Here is a 21,236-nt window from a genome sequence, read left to right on the forward strand (position 1 = left end):
ATGGAGCTGGCAGAGGGAGAGACGGACAACCAGGAATTGAAAGAAAGTGTTTCACCATCTATTTTTACAACATATAAAAATTTTAAAATATTTTTCAAATTTAAAATGGGGGAAATATTACTGTCAAACATTTGCACACTTTCCAAGTTATGGCACAGGCAGGCCTCACCTCACGCGGTTCAGATACACACAGTTTCAGGAACCTCAGGATGTGAGCTGTGAGCAACTGCATCAAGTACAACTTCACTGACAGCTCTGCCCACAGATCACTACATAAGTAACAGGTGACAATCAGTGCTGTGACTGGTCACTGATGATGGCGGTTCCATTTTTCCCAGGAACCAGGTGAAATGATGAAATAAGTAATATCATGTTAAAAAAAAAATTCAAGTAGACATATGCGTTAGGCCACTTTTGTGTTTGCTATAAAGAAATACCCAAGGCTGGGCAATTTATAAAGAAAAGAGGTTTAACTGGCTCATGGTTCTGCAGGCTGTACAAGCATGGTGTTGGCATCTGCTTGGTTTCTGGGGAGGACTCAGAAAACTTTTACTCATGGTGAAAGGCGAAGTGGGGGCAGACATGTCACATAGTGAGAGCAGGTGCAAGAGATTGGGGGTGCCACACAAAGGTGCCACACACTTTCAAAACAATTGGATCTTGTCAACTCAGCAAAAACTCATTCATCCCCAAGTGGATAGTGCTAAGCCATCCATGAGGGATCTGCCCCCATGATCCAAACACCTCCCACCAGGCTCACCTCCAACACTGGAGTTCACATTTCAACATGAGACTTGGAGGTGACATCCAAACCTTATCAACATATTTTGTCAAAATGCTTGTTATAAAACTCCTATGTATGGGCCGGGTGCAGTGGCTCATGCTTGTAATCCCAGTACTTTGGGAGACCAAGGTGGGCAGGTCACCTGAGGTCAAGAGTTCGAGACCAACCTGACCAACATGGTGAAACCCCGTCTCTACCAAAAATACAAAATCAGCCGGGCATGGTGGCACACGCCTGTAATCCCAGCTACTAGGGAGGCTGAGGCAGGAGAATCACTTGAACCCGGGAGGCGGAGGTTGCAGTGAGCCGAGATCACGCCATTGCACTCCAGCCTGGGCAACAAGAGTGAAACTCTATCTCAAAAAGAAAAACAAACAAAACAAAACAAAAACAAACAAAAAAACCTCCTATGTATGAATAACATAACCACACTGAAGTGGGTGAGGAAGAATGGAACTAACCTAAATTACCTTGGAAACAGTATTTTGACTTGTATTATAAGTCTAAAGACATATTTCATATGTTACTCTAAACAAATATTCTGCAGTAGTTAATACATTCACAGAGATTTGAGTTAGCAATTCTGAAACTATTTTGTGTTGCCTAGGATTGAGTAACTAAGCAGATATACTGATGATAATCAGAGCCATGTTTCCTGTTGAAAAAGAAAAAAATTATAAATAAGGAGGGGGAAAGAAGCCTGCGATGGTGGATGGGAACTGGAGGAACCCGTGTGCACTCATGATTTTCATATATAGATGCAGGGGGATGTGTGTGTGTGTGTGTGTGTGTGTGTACGCGTGCACACATCCACCCATTTCCTAGCTCTGCCGGCTTGGGCTGCCTAGAAGCAATGATACCTCAGGAGTTACGAGCACACCTAATAATCAGATCTTTGTTCGTAAATACTATTCTTCAATAAAAGGAACTGGGGTAAAATAATTAATGCCAGAGCTGAGGCAGGGAAAGTAGCTTCTTCTGCAACACCTTCTGGTACTGAGAAGGAAGGGTTCAAAAACTGATGGGAGCATTTCAAAGGAACTCAACTTGAAGGACATATACTAACAGTCAAACTGGGACAATCTGAGCAACTAATTTCATTTTTGGAGGCTATCCGTTTATCCAGTGTAGCTGGGAAAATAGAAGAATGCTTCTTTAACATGCAAATTCAGACTCTAAACTATTCATACACTACCTCAGAAAAATTAACACTTCACAGCCCTTACTTTTAGAGACCAAGTATGACATGTCTCAGTGTGACAACTTACTTTATCATCTTTGTGTGACTTTAAATGGAGTTTGGTCTTTCCAAAAATTAAACCTAACATCAAATTATGCCAATATTGGCAATACTTAAAAGAATAGTTTGGTCTTTCCAAAAATTAAACCTAACATCAAATTATGCCAATATTGGCAATACTTAAAAGAATAGTTTGGTCTTTCCAAAAATTAAACCTAACATCAAATTATGCCAATATTGGCAATACTTAAAAGAATATGCTGTGAACTCTTCAGGCAACAACAACACAAAGATTTTAAAAATATTTTGAGAGAGCACCAAGTTGGAACATATTCTTCCCACCAAGGTGATTATTTTAAAAAGGACACTAATTTGATGTATTAAATTCTAGTAAAACAGTTTTAAAAATAACCTCTCATTTCCATATAGTCTTACTTCTTACACTGTGGCTTAATTGTGCTGAACATGACATAGGACTAAGATGCTGAAATGAAACTGGTATCTCTGAGAAACAGTCAATGTACTAGACTTTTGAACTGGCTTACCACTCTTTCGGTAAGAATATCTCAAATGTCTTTTGGGAGTCTATTCATCCTGTTTCAAATCATATACAAGCTGAGTGTCTCAAATCCAAAAATCTGAAATCTAAAAATGCTCAAAAATCTGAAACTTCTTGAGCATTTACGTGACACTCAAAGGTAATGCTCACTGGAGCACTTCAGACGTCAGATTTTCAGATTTGGGATGCTCAACCGGTAAGTATAGTGTACATATTCCCAAAATGAAAAAAAACCTGAAATCCAAAATGCTCTAGTCCCAAGCATTTCAGATAAGGGATACTCAACCTGTATTTCTGGTGTGGCTTTAGGGAGTAGAGGTGGGCTGCTGTCCAAAGCCAATAAATATATCCCTTTCCCAGCTACAGAAACTGGTCCCAGAGATATGTCTGTTCCTTTGACAGGGAGACTAAATACTGATACTTCTGTAGGAAGCTCTCTCTCCACTGGGGTTGATGAGTTAACAGACAGACTGTGAGCCTGGAGGTATTGGTGGCCATGTTACATTAGAGAGAAAACAGAAGTGGAAGCAGAGATGAGAGGTGGGGAAAGAAAAAGGGAATTCTGACAGCAGGCTTTTTTTGCCTAAGCTAGTAGAGGGTAAATTTCTGTTATCAGCAATGAAAATAGTTTTAATACACTGGGTTACTTAACTTTGATAAATAATCTGACCAGGCGTGGTGGCTCACACCTGTAATCCCAGCACTTTGGGAGGCCAAGGTGGGTGGATTACCTGAGATCAGGAGTTTGAGACCATCCTAGCCAACATGGAGAAACCCCATCTCTACTAAAAATACAAAACTCAGCCAGGCGTGGTAGCACGTGCCCATAATCCCAGCTACTCGGGAGGCTGAGGCAGGAGAAAAGCTTGAATCAGGGAGGCGGAGGTTGCAGTAAGCAGAGATTGCCCCACTGCACTCCAGCTTGGGCGACAAAGCGAGACTCCATCTCAAAAAAAAAAAAAAAAAATTTATAAATAATCAAGTAATCAGCTTTTTCTGATATCAATAAATTTTAAAATATCAAGTACATGTTTACCTTCTAAAAGTAAACTCCTAAGTTATTAAATTTACTGGGAGTACTGCTGTTCTACCAAACAATTACATATCGATGGCAGTGGGAAAATTATTATACCACATCACTCTAAACAGTGGTTTTAAGGTGGTCATGATTTCAAATTCACTTCATAGGTACAACCGTATTTGAAAATTTGGGGTCCTACTTTCACATCAATAGCCAGCTTTCCCTAACCCAAACTGACTTAAAATAAGACAAATAGTTAATGCAAATTGCCAGCGTATCTCAAAGTAGGCATGATTTCAGTTTTACTCTCACAGTTTTTCAGTTTTCTCACAGGAAAGCTGTTTTGGTAAATCAAATGGCCACATTTCCTCCCAAACATATTATTTGGGTTTTTGAGATACTAAGGGAGTAGGGGGAAAAAAATTCTCTTTTCTTGTGTCTCATGGGTACATTCCTATTAAAAATGCAACGTTTTGACAAGATAGTAACACGATTGTGTAGCTTTTGCACAGGAATTGTATTATTTCCTAAGTCAGAGGCACACAGCAAGCAGGAAAAGGTGTTTTATCTATTTGATCACCATTTACAGATGCATACATGCTTATATCTGCCTTCAGGTTCCATTTTGAAAGGCCAGACACTGATCCAATGTGATAAAAAACAATCCCAGCAAAAAAAAAAAATAATAATAATGATGATGATACCTTAACAGCAGTTTTACAATAGATCCATACACACCTAATGAGAAATTTCAGTTTGTTGCCAATTCCCCCAGAACAGGTTCAGTCTGAAAGTACTATTGGTATTACCACAAAGAAAGAAAAAATTTCAGAGAAGCTAAACTATGGCTAAATAACACTGTTTTGCAATGGAAAGTTTCTAAGTCCCTAAGTAAACTGCAACTGATTTTGCTTTCTAAAGGGTGACTCTGGCCAGACCACACAGGCCCTGCTACCCTGAAATGTGGTTCTCCAGTGGAAACTGATTTTGTAATACCTAGAAATGAGATGTTTTTCCTGGAGGAAAAAAAGAAAAAGAATATCTAGTTTTGTGAAATCCATTTTCTTTCACTCTCAAAATAACATTTAAGTTTAATTAAACAGAAGGAAATTTCTATTTAAAGATCAGCTATATAAAATAGCAAAAAGCTGAAAATAAATGTTTTCAACTTACACCAGTGGTCCTCTACCACATACTTTTAGGTCTGTGCCAGAAAATGGTGAAGATCTTTTGTTGTGCTTTAAAATGTTGACAAAGCCTTCCTATGTTATTTAAGTAGATACTGCGAGGCAAGAGTAGAAAGAGAAATCTTACTGTGCACCTGCCAAGTGTTATTACTAGCTCTGTTTTCTAATTTGATTGACATCAGATATACTAGCAAAACTTCCAGCTGCTCCATAACCTGAAGAGGATATATAAAAAAGAAAAACCTACACTAATATCTTCTTCCTGAATGAATCTTCCCTAAAACAAACGAAAGTCTACCAGCCTATGGTCTGTTGGTTGGCATTTCGGTCAAACATGGGGACAAGTCCTGGTATCAACAACAGAATTTAGATTACAAAAGTTTTTACAGCTTTGTCAAAACAAACGAAATGTGGCATTAATTAATTTCCTTTAAAAAAAAAAAATATGGGCTGGGCGCGGTGGCTTACGCTTATAATCCCAGCACTTTGGGAGGCTGAGGTGGGTGGATCACGAGTTCAGGAGATCGAGACCACGGTGAAACCCCGTCTGTACTAAAAATACAAAAAAATTAGCCGGGCGTGGTGGTGGGCGCCTGTAGTCCCAGCTCTCGGAGAGGCTGAGGCAGAAGAATGGCGTGAACCCGGGAGGCGGAGCTTGTAGTGAGCCGAGATCGCGCCACTGCACTCCAGCGTGGGCGACAGAGCGAGACTCTGTCTCAAAAAAAAAAAAAAAAAAAAAAATATGGCCAGGTGCGGTGGCTCTACACCTGCAATCTCAGAACTTTGGGAGGCCGAAGCAGGTGGATCACTTGAGGTCACGAGTTCGAGACCAGCCTAGCCAACAAGGTGAAACCCCATCTCTACTAAAAATACAAAAAATTAGGGGGGCATGGTGGCATGTGCCTGTAATCCCAGGCACTAGGGAGGCTGAGGCAGGAGAATCGCTTGAACCTGGGAGGCGGAGGTTGCAATGAGCCAAGACCACACCGCTGTACTCCAGCCTGAGCAACAAAGCGAGACTCCGACTCAAAAATGTGTGTGTGTGTGTGTGTGTGTGTTTTCTTGATTATACCAACCTATTCCATTTACAATTAGTATGAAGGTATTAACCTAAGTATTTAACAATACTATATAAGGTAAAGGGAACTTTTCTTTTTCTAAATATGCCTAAGTTTCCCCATCTAGTTTCTGTTTTGCTTTTCTGAGTTGCAACATGTAAGATTATTATAATAATTTTCAGTTTCCCTTTCCCTTGAAGAGACTTCAGCAGTCGAGCTTTGTGGTTTTCAAAGTAACTTCAAAAGCAATACATGAAGGTTGACTTCTCGTAACATTGTCTCAACATCATTCAGGTTAAAAAAAAAAAAAAAGGCCCAGAAAACTCACAATAGCGATTTATTCATAGAGGATGACTTTTCTACTCCTTGAGGACACTCACTCACTTTCTCTTTGAATCTCAGGATGACTTTTCCTCTCCTTGAGGACACTCACCACTTTCTCTTTGGATCTCAGGACTCCCAGCTTTCCAAACCGAACATGAAAAGGCGAACACTGATAGCTGCCATCCTGCTGCTGTACCACGATGACATCGATGCACCCAGAGAGGGTGGCCTGGTTAATGCCCTTGTAGAGTTCCTTCACAGTGACAATCACCTGCCCAGCCAGCTGTCCCACATAATTCATGGTTTGAGACTACAAGAAACAAAAATTAGATGAGATGTTAACACTAAATTTGTGATCTACTGATAATGACAAAGAAATAACAGTCGTAACAAAAACGACACTACTCACTTGTATGCCAGATTTCATATCATTAGCCTTGTTAATTTTGAACCCAACAGTCTCATGCTACCACTGTTTCTACACATTTCCACACACGGACCACCCGAGACTATTCTCCTTTGTATCTGAGAGGCTGCTCCAGCCAGGGCCTGAGGCATTCCCTTTCCTTTCCCAGCAACCTGGACAGTACTGACTGGCATTAGGGACTTTTTCCCCAAAGTTCAAGACCAGCACAGAATCACCAAAGAACCTTGACCTCCTGCCCAAGACCCTTTGGAACCTGGAGCTACTGCACCCACTTTGGCCACAGCAGCCAAACAGAAAAAACAAACATCATCCCCAGGAGAAACCAGAGATTCATCTTCCAACAGAACCAATGTAATAAATTAGTGAGAGCTACATTTTGTAAGGAACTATTATTACCAGAATAGTATGGTTCAGACACATGCTAGATTAAATAAACTCTGGCAAGTCTGCCTGAGCCTAGCCCATTTATAACATTACTTCTACGGAAAAATCCCTTCAATGACTCAATATAACTAACTGGAACATGCAATCAAGTTCTACAAAGTTCAAAGCACAGAAAAGGGTTTTACTCTTGTTCCTCAATCTCAATTCACTATTCGAATCACAATCAAAAGGTCTGCACGGAATTCTCCAGAAAGGCTCAAAGGAGAGGAAGTACAGCTAAAGCCAGGGGTGGCTTTATTGCCTTGGCCCCATCCCCAACTTTTCCACTAATAAAAACCAAATCCCCCCTTCAGTCCTAATGTCAGATTTCACTTCCAGCTATTGAATACACCTCTGCATTTTATTCATTAGATGCTGACACCCCTAATATTATGCCAAAGCACAATTCAGTGAAAGCCATTCTGGGGACTGGAATGACAGAGAGTAACCAAGAGTCCCTCCAATGCTCCAGCTAATTCAGAGGCCAACTTTTCACCCAACCACAGGACTGACCGACTGCTCTCCAGGCTGTCTGCCATAAGCAGCTCATGCTCATGGTTTCTCTACACGCAGCTTGGAAGCTGCCTTGAGCTAATTAAAGGTCCATGCACTGAAAAGTTTCAGAGAGCATGTTCTGTGTTGCTAGGTGAGTCCAAAACTGAACTGGGAGAAAGAACGCTGTCTTCTTGGGAAAACTCAGGGGCCTCCAGGATATCTACTTGCACAGAAATTCACTCTGCTCTTCACAGATGAGTGGCCACGGCAGAGCCCTGATTCTAAATTGTTTCCTGTTCCTACAAGCGGATGAATGTGTAATCAAGGCCCATCAGTTCTACACCACGAAGCATCGCCATGATAATTTTACCCTGGAAGAAATTTTTAAAATATTTTAAAACTAATGTTATCAAGGCCCTTAAATGCACCCATAGAAGAGCTGGAAAACACTTGTGCTGCAAAACTTACTCCTAAATAACAAAATAAGATGACATCCTTTATATGACATCAAACAATTATAATCTGGTGATGGTTTTGGTTTTGGAATAATTGATTTGGCCTCAATAGCTAAACCAAATTAAGCATGTATCAAGTGCTCAATAATCATTTCTTGAATGAATGAACAAATGAACTAGTAATAAATGAGACTAAAAAAATAAGAAACATAAAAAAAAGTGTGGGGAGGAAATAGTGTTTCATCAAAATATTCATATAACACCCCATTATGTTTTTAATAATTACATTTCTATTTTGAGGTCACCGTAGATTCACATGTGGTTCTAAAAAATAACACAGCTAGATCTCATGCATCCTTTTCATATTCTGTAATGCATATTCACAACATGCTTTTTACCTACATGGCACACACATGAATTAAACAGCATTCAAGCAGTCAATCTTGGTATTACTGCTTGAATGGTGGTAGCAATGTTAAAATGAATTTTATTACAAGAAACAAAAAATCATAATTGTTAGACCTTTTCTTAAAATAAACAAAAAAATGCTAACTTTTAAGCATTGACATTCAGCCACAAACAAGTCTTATAAACATAAATGTGTAACAAGCTTCCATCAACTACAGCATAAAATTCATAATTAAGTGTAAGTGTATCTATTCAAGATTATTTTAACTACCATGGTTAAGGGATGTGCTGTTATATGGGAAAACCTAATGTGTAAATGCCAGTTGCTAAATGTAGAAAAATATAGGTTGTCAAATAACTGGTTTTCTCTTGACAGATAATGAAACAATGACATTGATATTGTGAAGGCTGGTAAAACAAAAGTAAAGGGAGGCCTGTAGCTTAACGTGCTACACCCTGGGAATGATGAGCAGCTGTCTGCTAGAAGGGTCACCCCAACAGAGCTGGGGAAAGAGGCTTCCTCACTGTTATGTCCGGAGGAAATGCAGTTGTTCGTCATAGGCATGAGGGATATGTTAAACAGCCTGCTCTTGAAGCAGAATCTAGCGCCATATACCTTATTCCTACATGCTAGCCCAGCATAGCTACACAATAAGAACCAAGTCAGACCTGTCCTGGTCAACACCTGGGAAAGCCACACTCTGAACCAGCAGCAGAAAAGATACACAATGATGTAACCCAAATGTTTAAAAAATATAGCAAAATAACACACTATAAACTATTCCTCATATTTTATCATGAATGATGAGGGGAAAATGTGGGAGAAGAAAATAAATAATGGAGAGTGACAGAGACCAAGGGAGAGCCATGCAGAAAGAAACAAACAAGAAGTCACAGAGAAAAAAGACCAAAAGCAAAGACAGAATATATAACCAGAAAGGCAGGTTCATTTGGAGATGCCCACACAGAAAGTAAAATGTGGAAATGAAAAATGGTCACAGAGCAGCATCCCTATCTTGAGGCTTACGGGCATAAATAAAAATATTAAAGTGCACTTGCTGATTCTTGGAACAAGAAGAATACATCCAGCCCATTCTTTTAACAAAGACCAAAAATGCTTCTAATACATCTCGGAAATACTCTAACAATAATTACACCGGAAGCAACTCTTTTTTTGAAAGCTCATAACATCCCAAATTCTTAAACTTATACATTATTATCTCAGAACTACTTTAGAGGTGGTATTATTTCTATTTTTAAAGACAATTAAGGCTGGGTGTAGTGGCTCATGCCTGTAATCCCAGCACTCTGAGAGGCTGAGGCAGGCAGATCACTTGAAGTCAGGAGTTCGAGACCAGCCTGGCCAACACGGTGAAGGCCCGTCTTTACTAAAAATACAAAAACTTAGCCGGGCATGGTGGCATGTGCCTGTAATCCCAGCTACTTGGGAGGCTGAGGCAGGAGAATCACTTGAACCTGGGAAACGGAGGTTGCAGTCAGCCGAGATCACACCACTGCACTCAAACCTGGGTGACAGAGCGAGACTCCGTCTCAAAAAAAAAAAAAAAAAAGATGCAGGAAATCAACATGGCACATGGATACATATGTAACAAACCTGCACATTGTGCACATGTACCCTAAAACCCTAAAGTATAATAAAATAAAAAAAAAAAGAAATGAGGGTTAGAAAAGTTAAGTAATATCTATGACCTCCCTCCGTCCCCCACCACCACCAAATTCATATGTTGAAGCCCTGACGCCCAATGTGATGGTATTTGGAGATAGGGCCTTTGGGAAGTAAATAGATTTAGATGACGTCATATGGGTGGAGCCTCCATGTGATGGATTAGTGTCCTTCTAAGAGGAGAAACAGACCTAGACCACGCTCTCTTTCCTTTCCTCGTGAGAATACAGCAAGAAGTCTGCAAACCAGGAAGAGAGCCCCATCAGCTGGCACTTTGATCTGTGAGAATGGTAAGAAATAAATGTCTGTTGTTTAAGCCAAATACCATCTATGGTATTCTGCTGCAGTAGCCCAAGCTGACTAAGACAAGTCTCTTCTTAAACATCAAATGCTATACTGCATTTCAGTTTTGGGATCTTTACAGTTGACAGAGACTCACTACTTTACCAAGAAGTCCATAAAAATGTCAGAAAACTATTATGTCCACTAGAAGTCACACTGAATATTACCATGCTCTTCCAAATGAAACCACAACACACCAAAGAATTTATCGGAGTCTCATCTATTCTAGGCTAAGCATTGTTATTCCTTAAAATATTTGAACTGATTGGGTTTACTTTGACTCTTATGACAATTATTTATGTCCATCTTTAAAAATGATATTTAAAGACAACTAGACGCAATGGCTCAGATATGGCCTAACTGCTATACAGTGTATGTAATTAATATACAGTGTGCTGTTTAGGCCTAGGTACCTTCCCATGGGCTGGATTAAATATTGGGAGCTCTGAAGAAAAAGAAGTACTTATTGACTACTCAAATAAAAAAGTGAAGAAAAAAAAGCAGTAGAAAATAAGCAACTACAATACTTATTAGAGGCCAAATGGCCCTTTGCATATAAAATTCAATAAGCCAAATTAGTCCTTCATGCATAAAATCTGACAGTGCCCACTATCGTATTTTTCTTATCAAATATTTTAAGGTATAAAAGGACACACACTGGAATAAATGGGTAGCTTTCAAGATTTCGTTATTCACCAAAAGTTTGAAGATCAGCTTAGCATCTTTTGCTGAGCATCAAAGAAACTTAAATGAATAATCACTATATGGAGTATGGATTTATAAATAAAATGGGCCAGGTGTGGTGGCTCACGCCTGTAATCCCAGCACTTTGGGAGGCCGAGGCAGGTAGATCACTTGAGGTCAGGAGTTCAAGATCAGCCTGGCCAATATGGTGAAACCCTATCTCTACTAAAATACAAAAAATTGGCCTGTACTGTGACACGTGCCTGTAGTCCCAGCTACTCGGGAGGCTGAGGCAGGAGAATCGCTTGAACCCAGGAGGCAGAGGTTGCAGTGAGCTGAGATCGTGCCACTGCACTCCAGCCTGGGTGACAGTGAGACTCCATCTCAAAAAAAAAAAAAAAAAGCATCAGTAAATAGGTTCAAATACCAATCCCCCTCCTACAAAAACTGCTTAAAATTATTTCAATTATTTGATGTGTTCAATCAAAAATAACTTTTGTTAACGAAAAGAATAATCAGAGATACAAGGTAGTTTAAAAACAATAAAAAAATTCATAAATTATCAGCACAAAATGGACACATTCTATTTACTTTTATTTTCATTTTGAGACAGGGTTTCACTGTGTTGCCCAGGCTGGACTGCAATGGTGTGATCTCTGCTCACTGTAACCTCCGCCTCCTGGGCTCAAGCGATGCTCCCACCTTGGCCTCCGGAGTAGCTGGGACTACAGGAATGTGCTACCACGCCCAGATAATTTTTGTATTTTTTTTGTAGAGACAGGGTTTTGCCATGTTGCCCAGGTTGGTCTTGAACTCCTGGGCTCAAGCAATCCACCTGCCTCAGCTTCCCAAAATGCTGAGATTACAGGTGTGAGCCACCACGACTGGCCTCAAAATGGATACATTCTAAACCATTATTTTAAGTGTTTCAAAATCTGTTTCTTAAGTTTATCTCCAAATATCTAATCAGTACTAGTATCGTTAGTACTACTACCAACAAACACACAACTAAACTTGTTACACGTCTCTCATGTGTCAAGTGCTATGTTAACCTGTATGTTATCTCATGTAGTCTTCACAGATACCCATGGATTTGGTATTCCCATTTATATGTGGAAACTCGGGTTCAGAAATACCCAAGGTCAGCACACTATTAAGTGGCAGAGCTAATATTCAAACTCAAGTATGAGCCTAGAAACTAAGCCCTTACTTGCATCTCTAAGTAACAGAAATGCTCTAAGTAAACATGATAAAAGCCTTCATGAAGCCTCCAGATTTCTTACTGCAAGTGGGCTGCTTTCAGCAATATGAGTATCATTTTTACTTAATGCTACTTGGCTACTTAAAGATGAAATGATTACAGGGAGTCCAAAGAAGCCATACTCACCCTCCAAGTCTCCTCACACCACTACTATTAACCCTCCCGCTGGACCATGGTCCAGTGTTACAAAGCAAACTCCTGGGAGCGCCACATGTCGTGAGGCTTGTGGACAGAGATTAAAACAGCTTTTACCAAAGAACATGCCATTGCAGCTAACTTTCTGCTCATGGACATCAGGCGTATGCTAGGAGGGAAGAGAGACACAAGATGCTTCAGGAAATAGACAACAGGACACTGTTACCTAGGATGTAGGTAAACATTCCAGCTTGCCCCTGTGCTCCTGGACCAAACTCCTTCAGGACACCCATGATTACAGTTTGCATTTGATTAGCATGTAATATTTTTCAAGAACTTCCTCAAACATACCTCATTTGATTTTCAAAAAGAGAACGTAGGTTATGCTAGCAGGCATTATTAATTTCATTTTAAATTTGAGATTGATATAAGAGGTGTCTACTATTCACTAGAACCCAGTTCTACCTATACTCAGGGTCCCAACTTTCTCTACTACCTCTGACCCATGGCTTAAATCATTGGGTCTCAAAGTGATGTGGTGTCCCTGAGGGCAAAAAAAATCTGAGGGCTGAACTCAGGTTATACTAAATCCCTATGGTTTTCTCCAAGAATCCCAGAGTAACCTAGAGGTGGCCAATATGAATCTAGGGGGGATTCTGGAGGGTAAAAACTTCCCCCAAAACTAAGTGATGAAACAGCAAAGGTACCCACAGCAGCAGCTGCTGCAAGCTTCTCCCCGGTCAGAGAGGGCAGGGGGTGACAGTCCTCCGGGGGCTTGCCCACAACGTGTAGGTGCTTAACCGGGTCAACATTTTACAAAACAGGCCAACATTCAGATTCAGGAAATACAGAGAACGCCACAAAGATACTACTCAAGAAGAGCAACTCCAAGACACATAATTGTCAGATTCACCAAAGTTGAAATGAAGGAAAAAATGTTAAGGGCAGCCAGAGAGAAAGGTCGGGTTACCCAAAGGGAAGCCCATCAGACTAACAGCTGATCTCTCAGCAGAAACTCTACAAGCCAGAAGAGAGTGGGGACCGATATTCAACATTCTAAAAGAAAAGAATTTTCAACCCAGAATTTCATATCCAGCCAAACTAAGCTTCATAAGTGAAGGAGAAATAAAATACTTCACAGACAAGCAAATGCTGAGTGATTTTGTCACCACCAGGCCTGCCCTAAAAGAGCTCCTAAAGGAAGCACTAAACATGGAAAGTAACAACCGGTTCCAGCCCCTGCAAAAACATGCCAAATTGTAAAGACCATCGAGGCTAGGAAGAAACTGCATCAACTAACGAGCAAAATAACCAACTAACATCATAATGACAGGATCAAATTCACACATAACAATATTAACTTTAAATGTAAATGGACTAAATGCTCCAATTAAAAGACACAGACTGGCAAACTGGATAAGGAGTCAAGACCCATCAGTGTGCTGTATTCAGGAAACCCATCTCATGTGCAGAGACACACATAAACTCAAAATAAAGGGATGGAGGAAGATCTATCAAGCAAATGGAAAACAAAAAAAGGCAGGGGTTGCAATCCTGGTCTCTGACAAAATAGACTTTAAACCAACAAAGATCAAAAGAGACAAAGAAGGCCATTACATAATGGTAAAGGGATCAATTCATCAAGAAGAGCTAACGATCCTAAATATATATGCACCCAACACAGGAGCACCCAGATTCATAAAGCAAGTCCTGAGTGACCTACAAAGGGACTTAAACTCCCACACAATAATAATGGGAGATTTTAAAACCCCACTGTCAACATTGGACAGATCAACGAGACAGAAAGTTAACAAGGATATCCAGGAATTGAACTCAGCTCTGCACAAAGTGGACCTAATAGACATCTACAGAACTCTCCACCCCAAATCAACAGAATATACATTTTTTTCAGCACCACACCACACCTATTCCAAAATTGACCACATAGTTGGAAGTAAAGCTCTCCTCAGCAAATGTAAAAGAACAGAAATTATAACAAACTGTCTCTCAGACCACAGTGCAATCAAACTAGAACTCAGGATTAAGAAACTCACTCAAAACTGCTCAACTACATGGAAACTGAACAACCTGCTCCTGAATGACTACTGGGTACATAATGAAATGAAGGCAGAAATAAAGATGTTCTTTGAAACCAATGAGAACAAAGACACAACATACCAGAATCTCTGGGACACATTCAAAGCAGTGTGTAGAGGGAAATTTATAGCACTAAATGCCCACAAGAGAAAGCAGGAAAGATCCAAAATTGACACCCTAACATCACAATTAAAAGAACTAGAAAAGCAAGAGCAAACACATTCAAAAGCTAGCAGAAGGCTAGAAATAACTAAAATCAGAGCAGAACTGAAGGAAATAGAGACACAAAAAACCCTTCAAAAAATTAGTGAATCCAGGAGGTGGTTTTTTGAAAAGATCAACAAAATTGATAGACCACTAGCAAGACTAATAAAGAAGAAAAGAGAGAAGAATCAAATAGATGCAATAAAAAATGAAAAAGGGGATATCACCACCGATCCCACAGAAATACAATCTACCATCAGAGAATACTACAAACACCTCTATGCAAATAAACTAGAAAATCTAGAAGAAATGGATAAATTCCTCGACAAATACACCCTCCCAAGACTAAACCAGGAAGAAGTTGAATCTCTGAATAGACCAATAACAGGCTCTGAAATTGTGGCAATAATCAATAGCTTACCAACCAAAAAGAGTCCAGGACCTGATGGATTCACAGCCGAATTCTACCAGAGGTACAAGGAGGAACTGGTACCATTTCTTCTGAAACTATTCCAATCAATAGAAAAAGAGGGAATCCTCCCTAACACATTTTATGAGGCCAGCATCGTCCTGATACCAAAGCCTGGCAGAGACATAACCAAAAAAGAGAATTTCAGACCAATATGCTTGATGAACACTGATGCAAAAATCCTCAATAAAATACTGGCAAACCGAATCCAGTGGCACATCAAAAAGCTTATACACCATGATCAAGTGGGCTTCATCCCTGGGATGCAAGGCTGGTTCAACATACGCAAATCAATAAATGTAATCCAGCATATAAACAGAACCAAAGACAAAAACCACATGATTATCTCAACAGATGCAGAAAAGGCCTTTGACAAAATTCAACAACCCTTCATGTTAAAAACTCTCAATAAATTAGGTATTGATGGGACGTATCTCAAAATAATAAGAGCTATCTAGGACAAACCCACAGCCAATATCATACTGAATGGGCAAAAACTGGAAGCATTCCCTCTGAAAACTGGCACAAGACAGGGATGCCCTCTCTCACCACTCCTATTCAACATAGTGTTGGAAGTTCTGGCCAGGGCAATTAGGCAGGAGAAGGGAATAAAGGGTATTCAATTAGGAAAAGAAGAAGTCAAATTGTCCCTGTTTGCAGATGACATGATTGTATATCTAGAAAACCCCATCGTCTCAGCCCAAAATCTCCTTAAGCTGATTAGCAACTTCAGCAAAGTCTCAGGATACAAAATCAATGTACAAAAATCACAAGCATTCTTGGACACCAATCACAGACAAACAGAGAGCCAAATCATGAGTGAACTCCCATTCACAATTGCTTCAAAGAGAATAAAATACCTAGGAATCCAACTTACAAGGGATGTGAAGGACCTCTTTAAGGAGAACTACAAACCACAGCTCAATGAAATAAAAGAGGATACAAACAAATGGAAGAACATTCCATGCTCATGGGTTGGAAGAATCAATATCGTGAAAATGGCCATACTGCCCAAGGTAATTTATAGATTCAATGCCATCCCCATCAAGCTACCAATGACTTTCTTCACAGAATTGGAAAAAACTACTTTAAAGTTCATATGGAACCAAAAAAGAGCCCGCATCGCCAAGTCAATCCTAAGCCAAAAGAACAAAGCTGGAGGCATCACGCTACCTGACTTCAAACTATACTACAAGGCTACAGTAACCAAAACAGCATGGTACTGGTACCACAACAGAGACATAGATCAATGGAACAGAACAGAGCCCTCAGAAATGATGCCGCATATCTACAACTATCTGATCTTTGACAAACCTGACAAAAACAAGAAATGGGGAAAGGATTCCCTATTTAATAAATGGTGCTGGGGAAACTGGCTAGCCATATGTAGAAAGCTGAAGCTGGATCCCTTCCTTACACCTTATACAAAAATTAATTCAAGATGGATTAAAGACTTAAATGTTAGACCTAAAACCATTAAAATCCTACAAGAAAACCTAGGCAATACCATTCAGGACATAGGCGTGGGCAAGGACTTCATGTCTAAAACACCAAAAGCAATGGCAACAAAAGCCAAAATTCACAAATGAGATCTAATTAAACTAAAGAGCTTCTGCACAGCAAAAGAAACTACCATCAGAGTGAACAGGCAACCTACAGAATGGGAGAAAATTTTTGCAACCTACTCATCTGACAAAGGGCTAATATCCAGAACCTACAATGAACTCAAATTTACAAGAAGAAAACAAACAACCCCATCAAAAAGTGGGCAAAGGACATGAACAGACACTTCTCAAAAGAAGACATTTATGCAGCCAAAAAACACTGAAAAAATGCTCATCATCACTGGCCATCAGAGAAATGCAAATCAAAACCACAATGAGATACCATCTCACACCAGTTAGAATGGCCATCATTCAAAAGTCAGGAAACAACAGGTGCTGGAGAGGATGTGGAGAAATAGGAACACTTTTACACTGTTGGTGGGACTGTAAACTAGTTCAACCATTGTGGAAGTTAGTGTGGCGATTCCTCAGGGATCTAGAACTAGAAATACCATTTGACCCAGCCATCCCATTACTGGGTATATACCCAAAGGACTATAAATCATGCTGTTATAAAGACACATGCACACGTATGTTTATGGCGGCACTATTCACAAAAGCAAAGAGTTGGAACCAACCCAAATGTCCAACAACGATAGACTAGATTAAGAAAATGTGGCACATATACACCATGGAATACTATGCAGCCATAAAAAATGATGAGTTCATGTCCTTTGTAGGGACATGGATGAAATTGGAAAACATCATTCTCAGTAAACTATCACAAGGACAAAAAACCAAACACCGCATGTTCTCACTCATAGGTGGGAATTGAACAATGAGAACTCATGGACACAGGAAGGGGAACATCACACTCCGGGGACTGTTGTGGGGTGGAGGGAGCGGGGAGGGACAGCATTAGGAGATATACCTAATGCTAAATGACGAGTTAATGGGTGCAGCAAAACAACATGGCACATAGATACATATGTAACAAACCTGCACATTGTGCACATGTACCCTAAAACTTAAAGTATAATAATAATAAAAAAAAAAACATTTTACAAAACATTTACAGTGTACCCACCAGATGCTAAGGGATTACAAAGAACGAAAGGAGGTTACAACCTAGCTAGACAGAAGAAAGGAAAAGTATACAACACAGCGCAGTCTAGGATAAGTTGAAAGCAGGGCCACAGACTCCCGACGCCAAGCCCTGATGGGGAATCCAGCCTTTCCGAGGGGAAGCTGTTCTCGGACATTTAAATTCAAGCAAATGCCTTACTTTGTACTTCCTGGTTATTTCTTTTCCCCGTCATAGTAGAATGCCAATTTGTTTCTTTGGTTTTGTATTATTTTATATTAGCTATCTTTAAATTCCCACTTTATAAAACAAGAAATAGAAAATAGCAGCCGCACAAGGAACAACCTGGCCTACCCCTAGGAGCACAAAATAGATGATCCATTAAAGCCCATGCGGTCTCCCTGAAGCTAAGACGGCCCATGAGAAGTGCTGACAGCTGAGCATCTAACACTCACTGCTCCTAGACCTTCAGTGGAGAAAGAGCCCCGAATGTCTCCTCAAGAACACAGCGGGTCTCCTGCTGCCCCGGCAGTGTAGGGTGACCGTTCAAAGCGTTCTCCTTCATTTCTAGGACGATTTAGTCCCTGTACAGACTCTGTAAACGAAAACCCAGTGCCTCCCAGCAAACTTCCTGAATACACCAAGTATCCAGACAGCTTTTTCATCACAATGAAAAAGGAAATCTGGAAGAAGCCTTACCCGGGAAAGGCTCTCGATGTAATCCCCCTACAGGTCTAACTCAGAAACAATCACAAAAAAAAATGCCCATTATACTGGCCTGTTTCTGGTACAGTTCAGTTTTCACGCAGTCAAAATTAAGCACCTATTTCATGCCAGTCACTACAGTAAGTCCCTAAGAAGATAAACAAAATTCTGCCCTCATCCTCTCTCAGAGGACCCTGGTTCTTGAAAGAGATATAACAAATACTGTCTTATATAATCCCTTATGATAATACTATTTGGGAGACTGTTAGGAAGACTAGAGAACAAAAAGAGAAAAAATCTGCTTGGGAGAGTTAGGTAAGGCTTCACGCAGCAGAAAATATTTGTTCTAGAAGTGGAAGTATGTGTAAAGGGCTGAACAGATTAAGGAAGGAAGGTTCCCAGTGGGCAGTCCCAGGCAGAGAGAACAGCTTATGGGAAAGTGTGCTAAGTTTGAGAGACAAAAGTGAGATGACGCAAGGCCTTGGACCCTGTGCAAGTTTATCATGTGGGCAATGGGTGCAATCAGTGCTTCTGTTCAGGGAAGCGACAGGATTAGGTCACAGGGGGAGGAAGAACTAGAGAAGAGGTAGCTAAAGGCGGACAGACTACTCCAGAAGTCACCACAACAAATTCAGGCAAGAGACCGCACAGCTCTACAGCAGAAGAGACACACAGGGAGCTGAAAATCAGTCTTGATGACTGACTAAGGGTAGATGCTAAGGGCAAGGAAACTGGTGAGGACCATGCCACAATTTCTAGACAGCTAGAAATACCTCTGGCACATAGGTGGCATTCAGTAAATTCTGTTGCATGAACCAATTTAGAGATATGGAAATAAAAAGAGTAGACCTGGTGGGCAACTTCCTATCAAGGTTGAACTTAAAGAACATTACTTACTACCACACTGCTTCAAAAGTTTGTGTACATGAAAATCATTCTGGGTGGTTTTAAAAAATGCACATTTCTGACTGTTTTAAAGCTTAAGAACTAATTATGAAGATGAGCCAGGTTAGGGAAGCATAGTTCCATGTAAAAGTAAGAGCTCTTGCTACTTTGTGCTACTTCCAAAATCAGTTCAACAGAAAACTGACTACACAAAGGCTCTGAGCCTTGGGAATTGTCCTGTCCTTTGTCTTTTACAGAGAAAAAATAAAGGGAGTTTTTGAATCTTTCTGAGCTGATGTTGGGCCTCAGAGGACTCCCTCCTGAGAGAATGAGATTTAGTCAGGATGAGGTGTGCCTTGGAGGATCTGAGGTTCTAGTCAATTCCCTGTAGATCACGAACTCTGTCTTTCTAAATCGGGGAGCAACCCCATCACCTCCACTGTTTGAAGTCACAGTCAGGGAGGTTTTCATATCTAACTTCTTTTTCCCCACTAAATGAGGAAAACTGGCAAGGAGCACACTCTAGGCCAGTATTTCTCAAAGAGTGGTCCCTGGACTGTCTGCAATAGAATCAAGTTTTGGTGCTTAAGAATGTAGGTTCATTCATGAAAAATATGGGAAAGGGGGATAAAAACAAATACACGTTCCTGAACCCCAACCCAGACCTACTACATAAAAAGCTGGAAATGAGGTCTTAAAAATCGGTTACCCATGATTCTGACAGACACCCAAGCTTGGGAACTAACTCTAGGCTCTGTTGCAAGAACTTTCTCCTCTTAAGCCTGATTAAGTTTGTTATGAAGACTAAGTTGTTATGGGCTCAAGTTCACATCCTGTCGTATAAAGATGTCAAGGTCTGTTAAGTGTGGATCAGAAGTGGAAGCAATAGATAGTAATAGAATTTTAGACATTTTAATGACAGCTGACCTGATTATTTTATGATACTTAAATTCTAGAACTGGCAGTGCTTCTGTCAAAAAACTCAGAAATTCTGGCCTGGGAAGACTGCTTTCCTAAGGACCCCTTCCACAATTACAACCAAATATTACTCAATATCAACCTTTGGGATATGTAAGTAAGAAGAGGGGATTTTCTAATTCAATATTTCTGTTTGGGAATTTAAACAGACACATAAGGCAATGGCTAGATCTGAAGGTAAAAACAGGGCTCCCTGGATTTCAATGATTTCAGTGCTCAGAGAAGCACCGAAACACAAGGGTGAGCCCCCAGTAGCCATGTCTATAATATGAGACCCAGGCCTTGGTATCTGCTGGCTGACAGGGGTGGGAGATATCTGGCCCAAACAGATATTCATGAAATGTGTATGGAGAGCCAAGGCCACCCAAGACTGGGAGGGCTGGGCCACCTGGGATGCAGAAGGCCCACCAGCTTGGAACACTGACACCCCAGGTGGCCCTGGCTCTTGCTCTCTTGGCATCTCTCTGAATGATGAGCCAGTTAAGTTTCTTCGCGTGGTTGTTCAGAGTCCATTTCCAATGTTGCCAACAAAGGACTTAAATCAGGCTAGATCCTGACTGGATAAAGCCACCTAGGGCCCTAAAACACCCTCCTGCAAATATCAGCCTGGCAAAACTAGCAAGAACATGCTTCAAATGTAACCCAGATAACACTTTATTCTACTTAACAACTTAATCTATTAAGAAAAACAATTTTTAATGTTTTAAAAATGAGAAAATATGAAGCTGGCCTTAAGCTTAGTTCTCAGGGCTGGTAAGTTTTAAATTAGGATTTTTGGATCTG

The 21,236-nt window shown here is 40.4% G+C and overlaps 1 protein-coding gene across 1 annotated transcript in view; it reads right to left on the reverse strand.

The window, feature by feature from the left end:
* Nucleotides 1–21,236, reverse strand: part of LPIN2 (lipin 2) — a 103,215-nt gene that overhangs the window by 37,963 nt on the left and 44,016 nt on the right. Inside the window, exon 2 of the mRNA XM_030810689.1 lies at nucleotides 6,283–6,483. Coding sequence (XP_030666549.1) covers nucleotides 6,283–6,474 — 192 coding nt within the window. The 5' untranslated portion in view covers nucleotides 6,475–6,483. The remainder of the gene's footprint in view (nucleotides 1–6,282; nucleotides 6,484–21,236) is intronic.

This window comes from Nomascus leucogenys, chromosome 4, assembly GCF_006542625.1.
Source record: "Nomascus leucogenys isolate Asia chromosome 4, Asia_NLE_v1, whole genome shotgun sequence".
Classification (NCBI taxonomy): Eukaryota; Metazoa; Chordata; class Mammalia; order Primates; family Hylobatidae; genus Nomascus; species Nomascus leucogenys.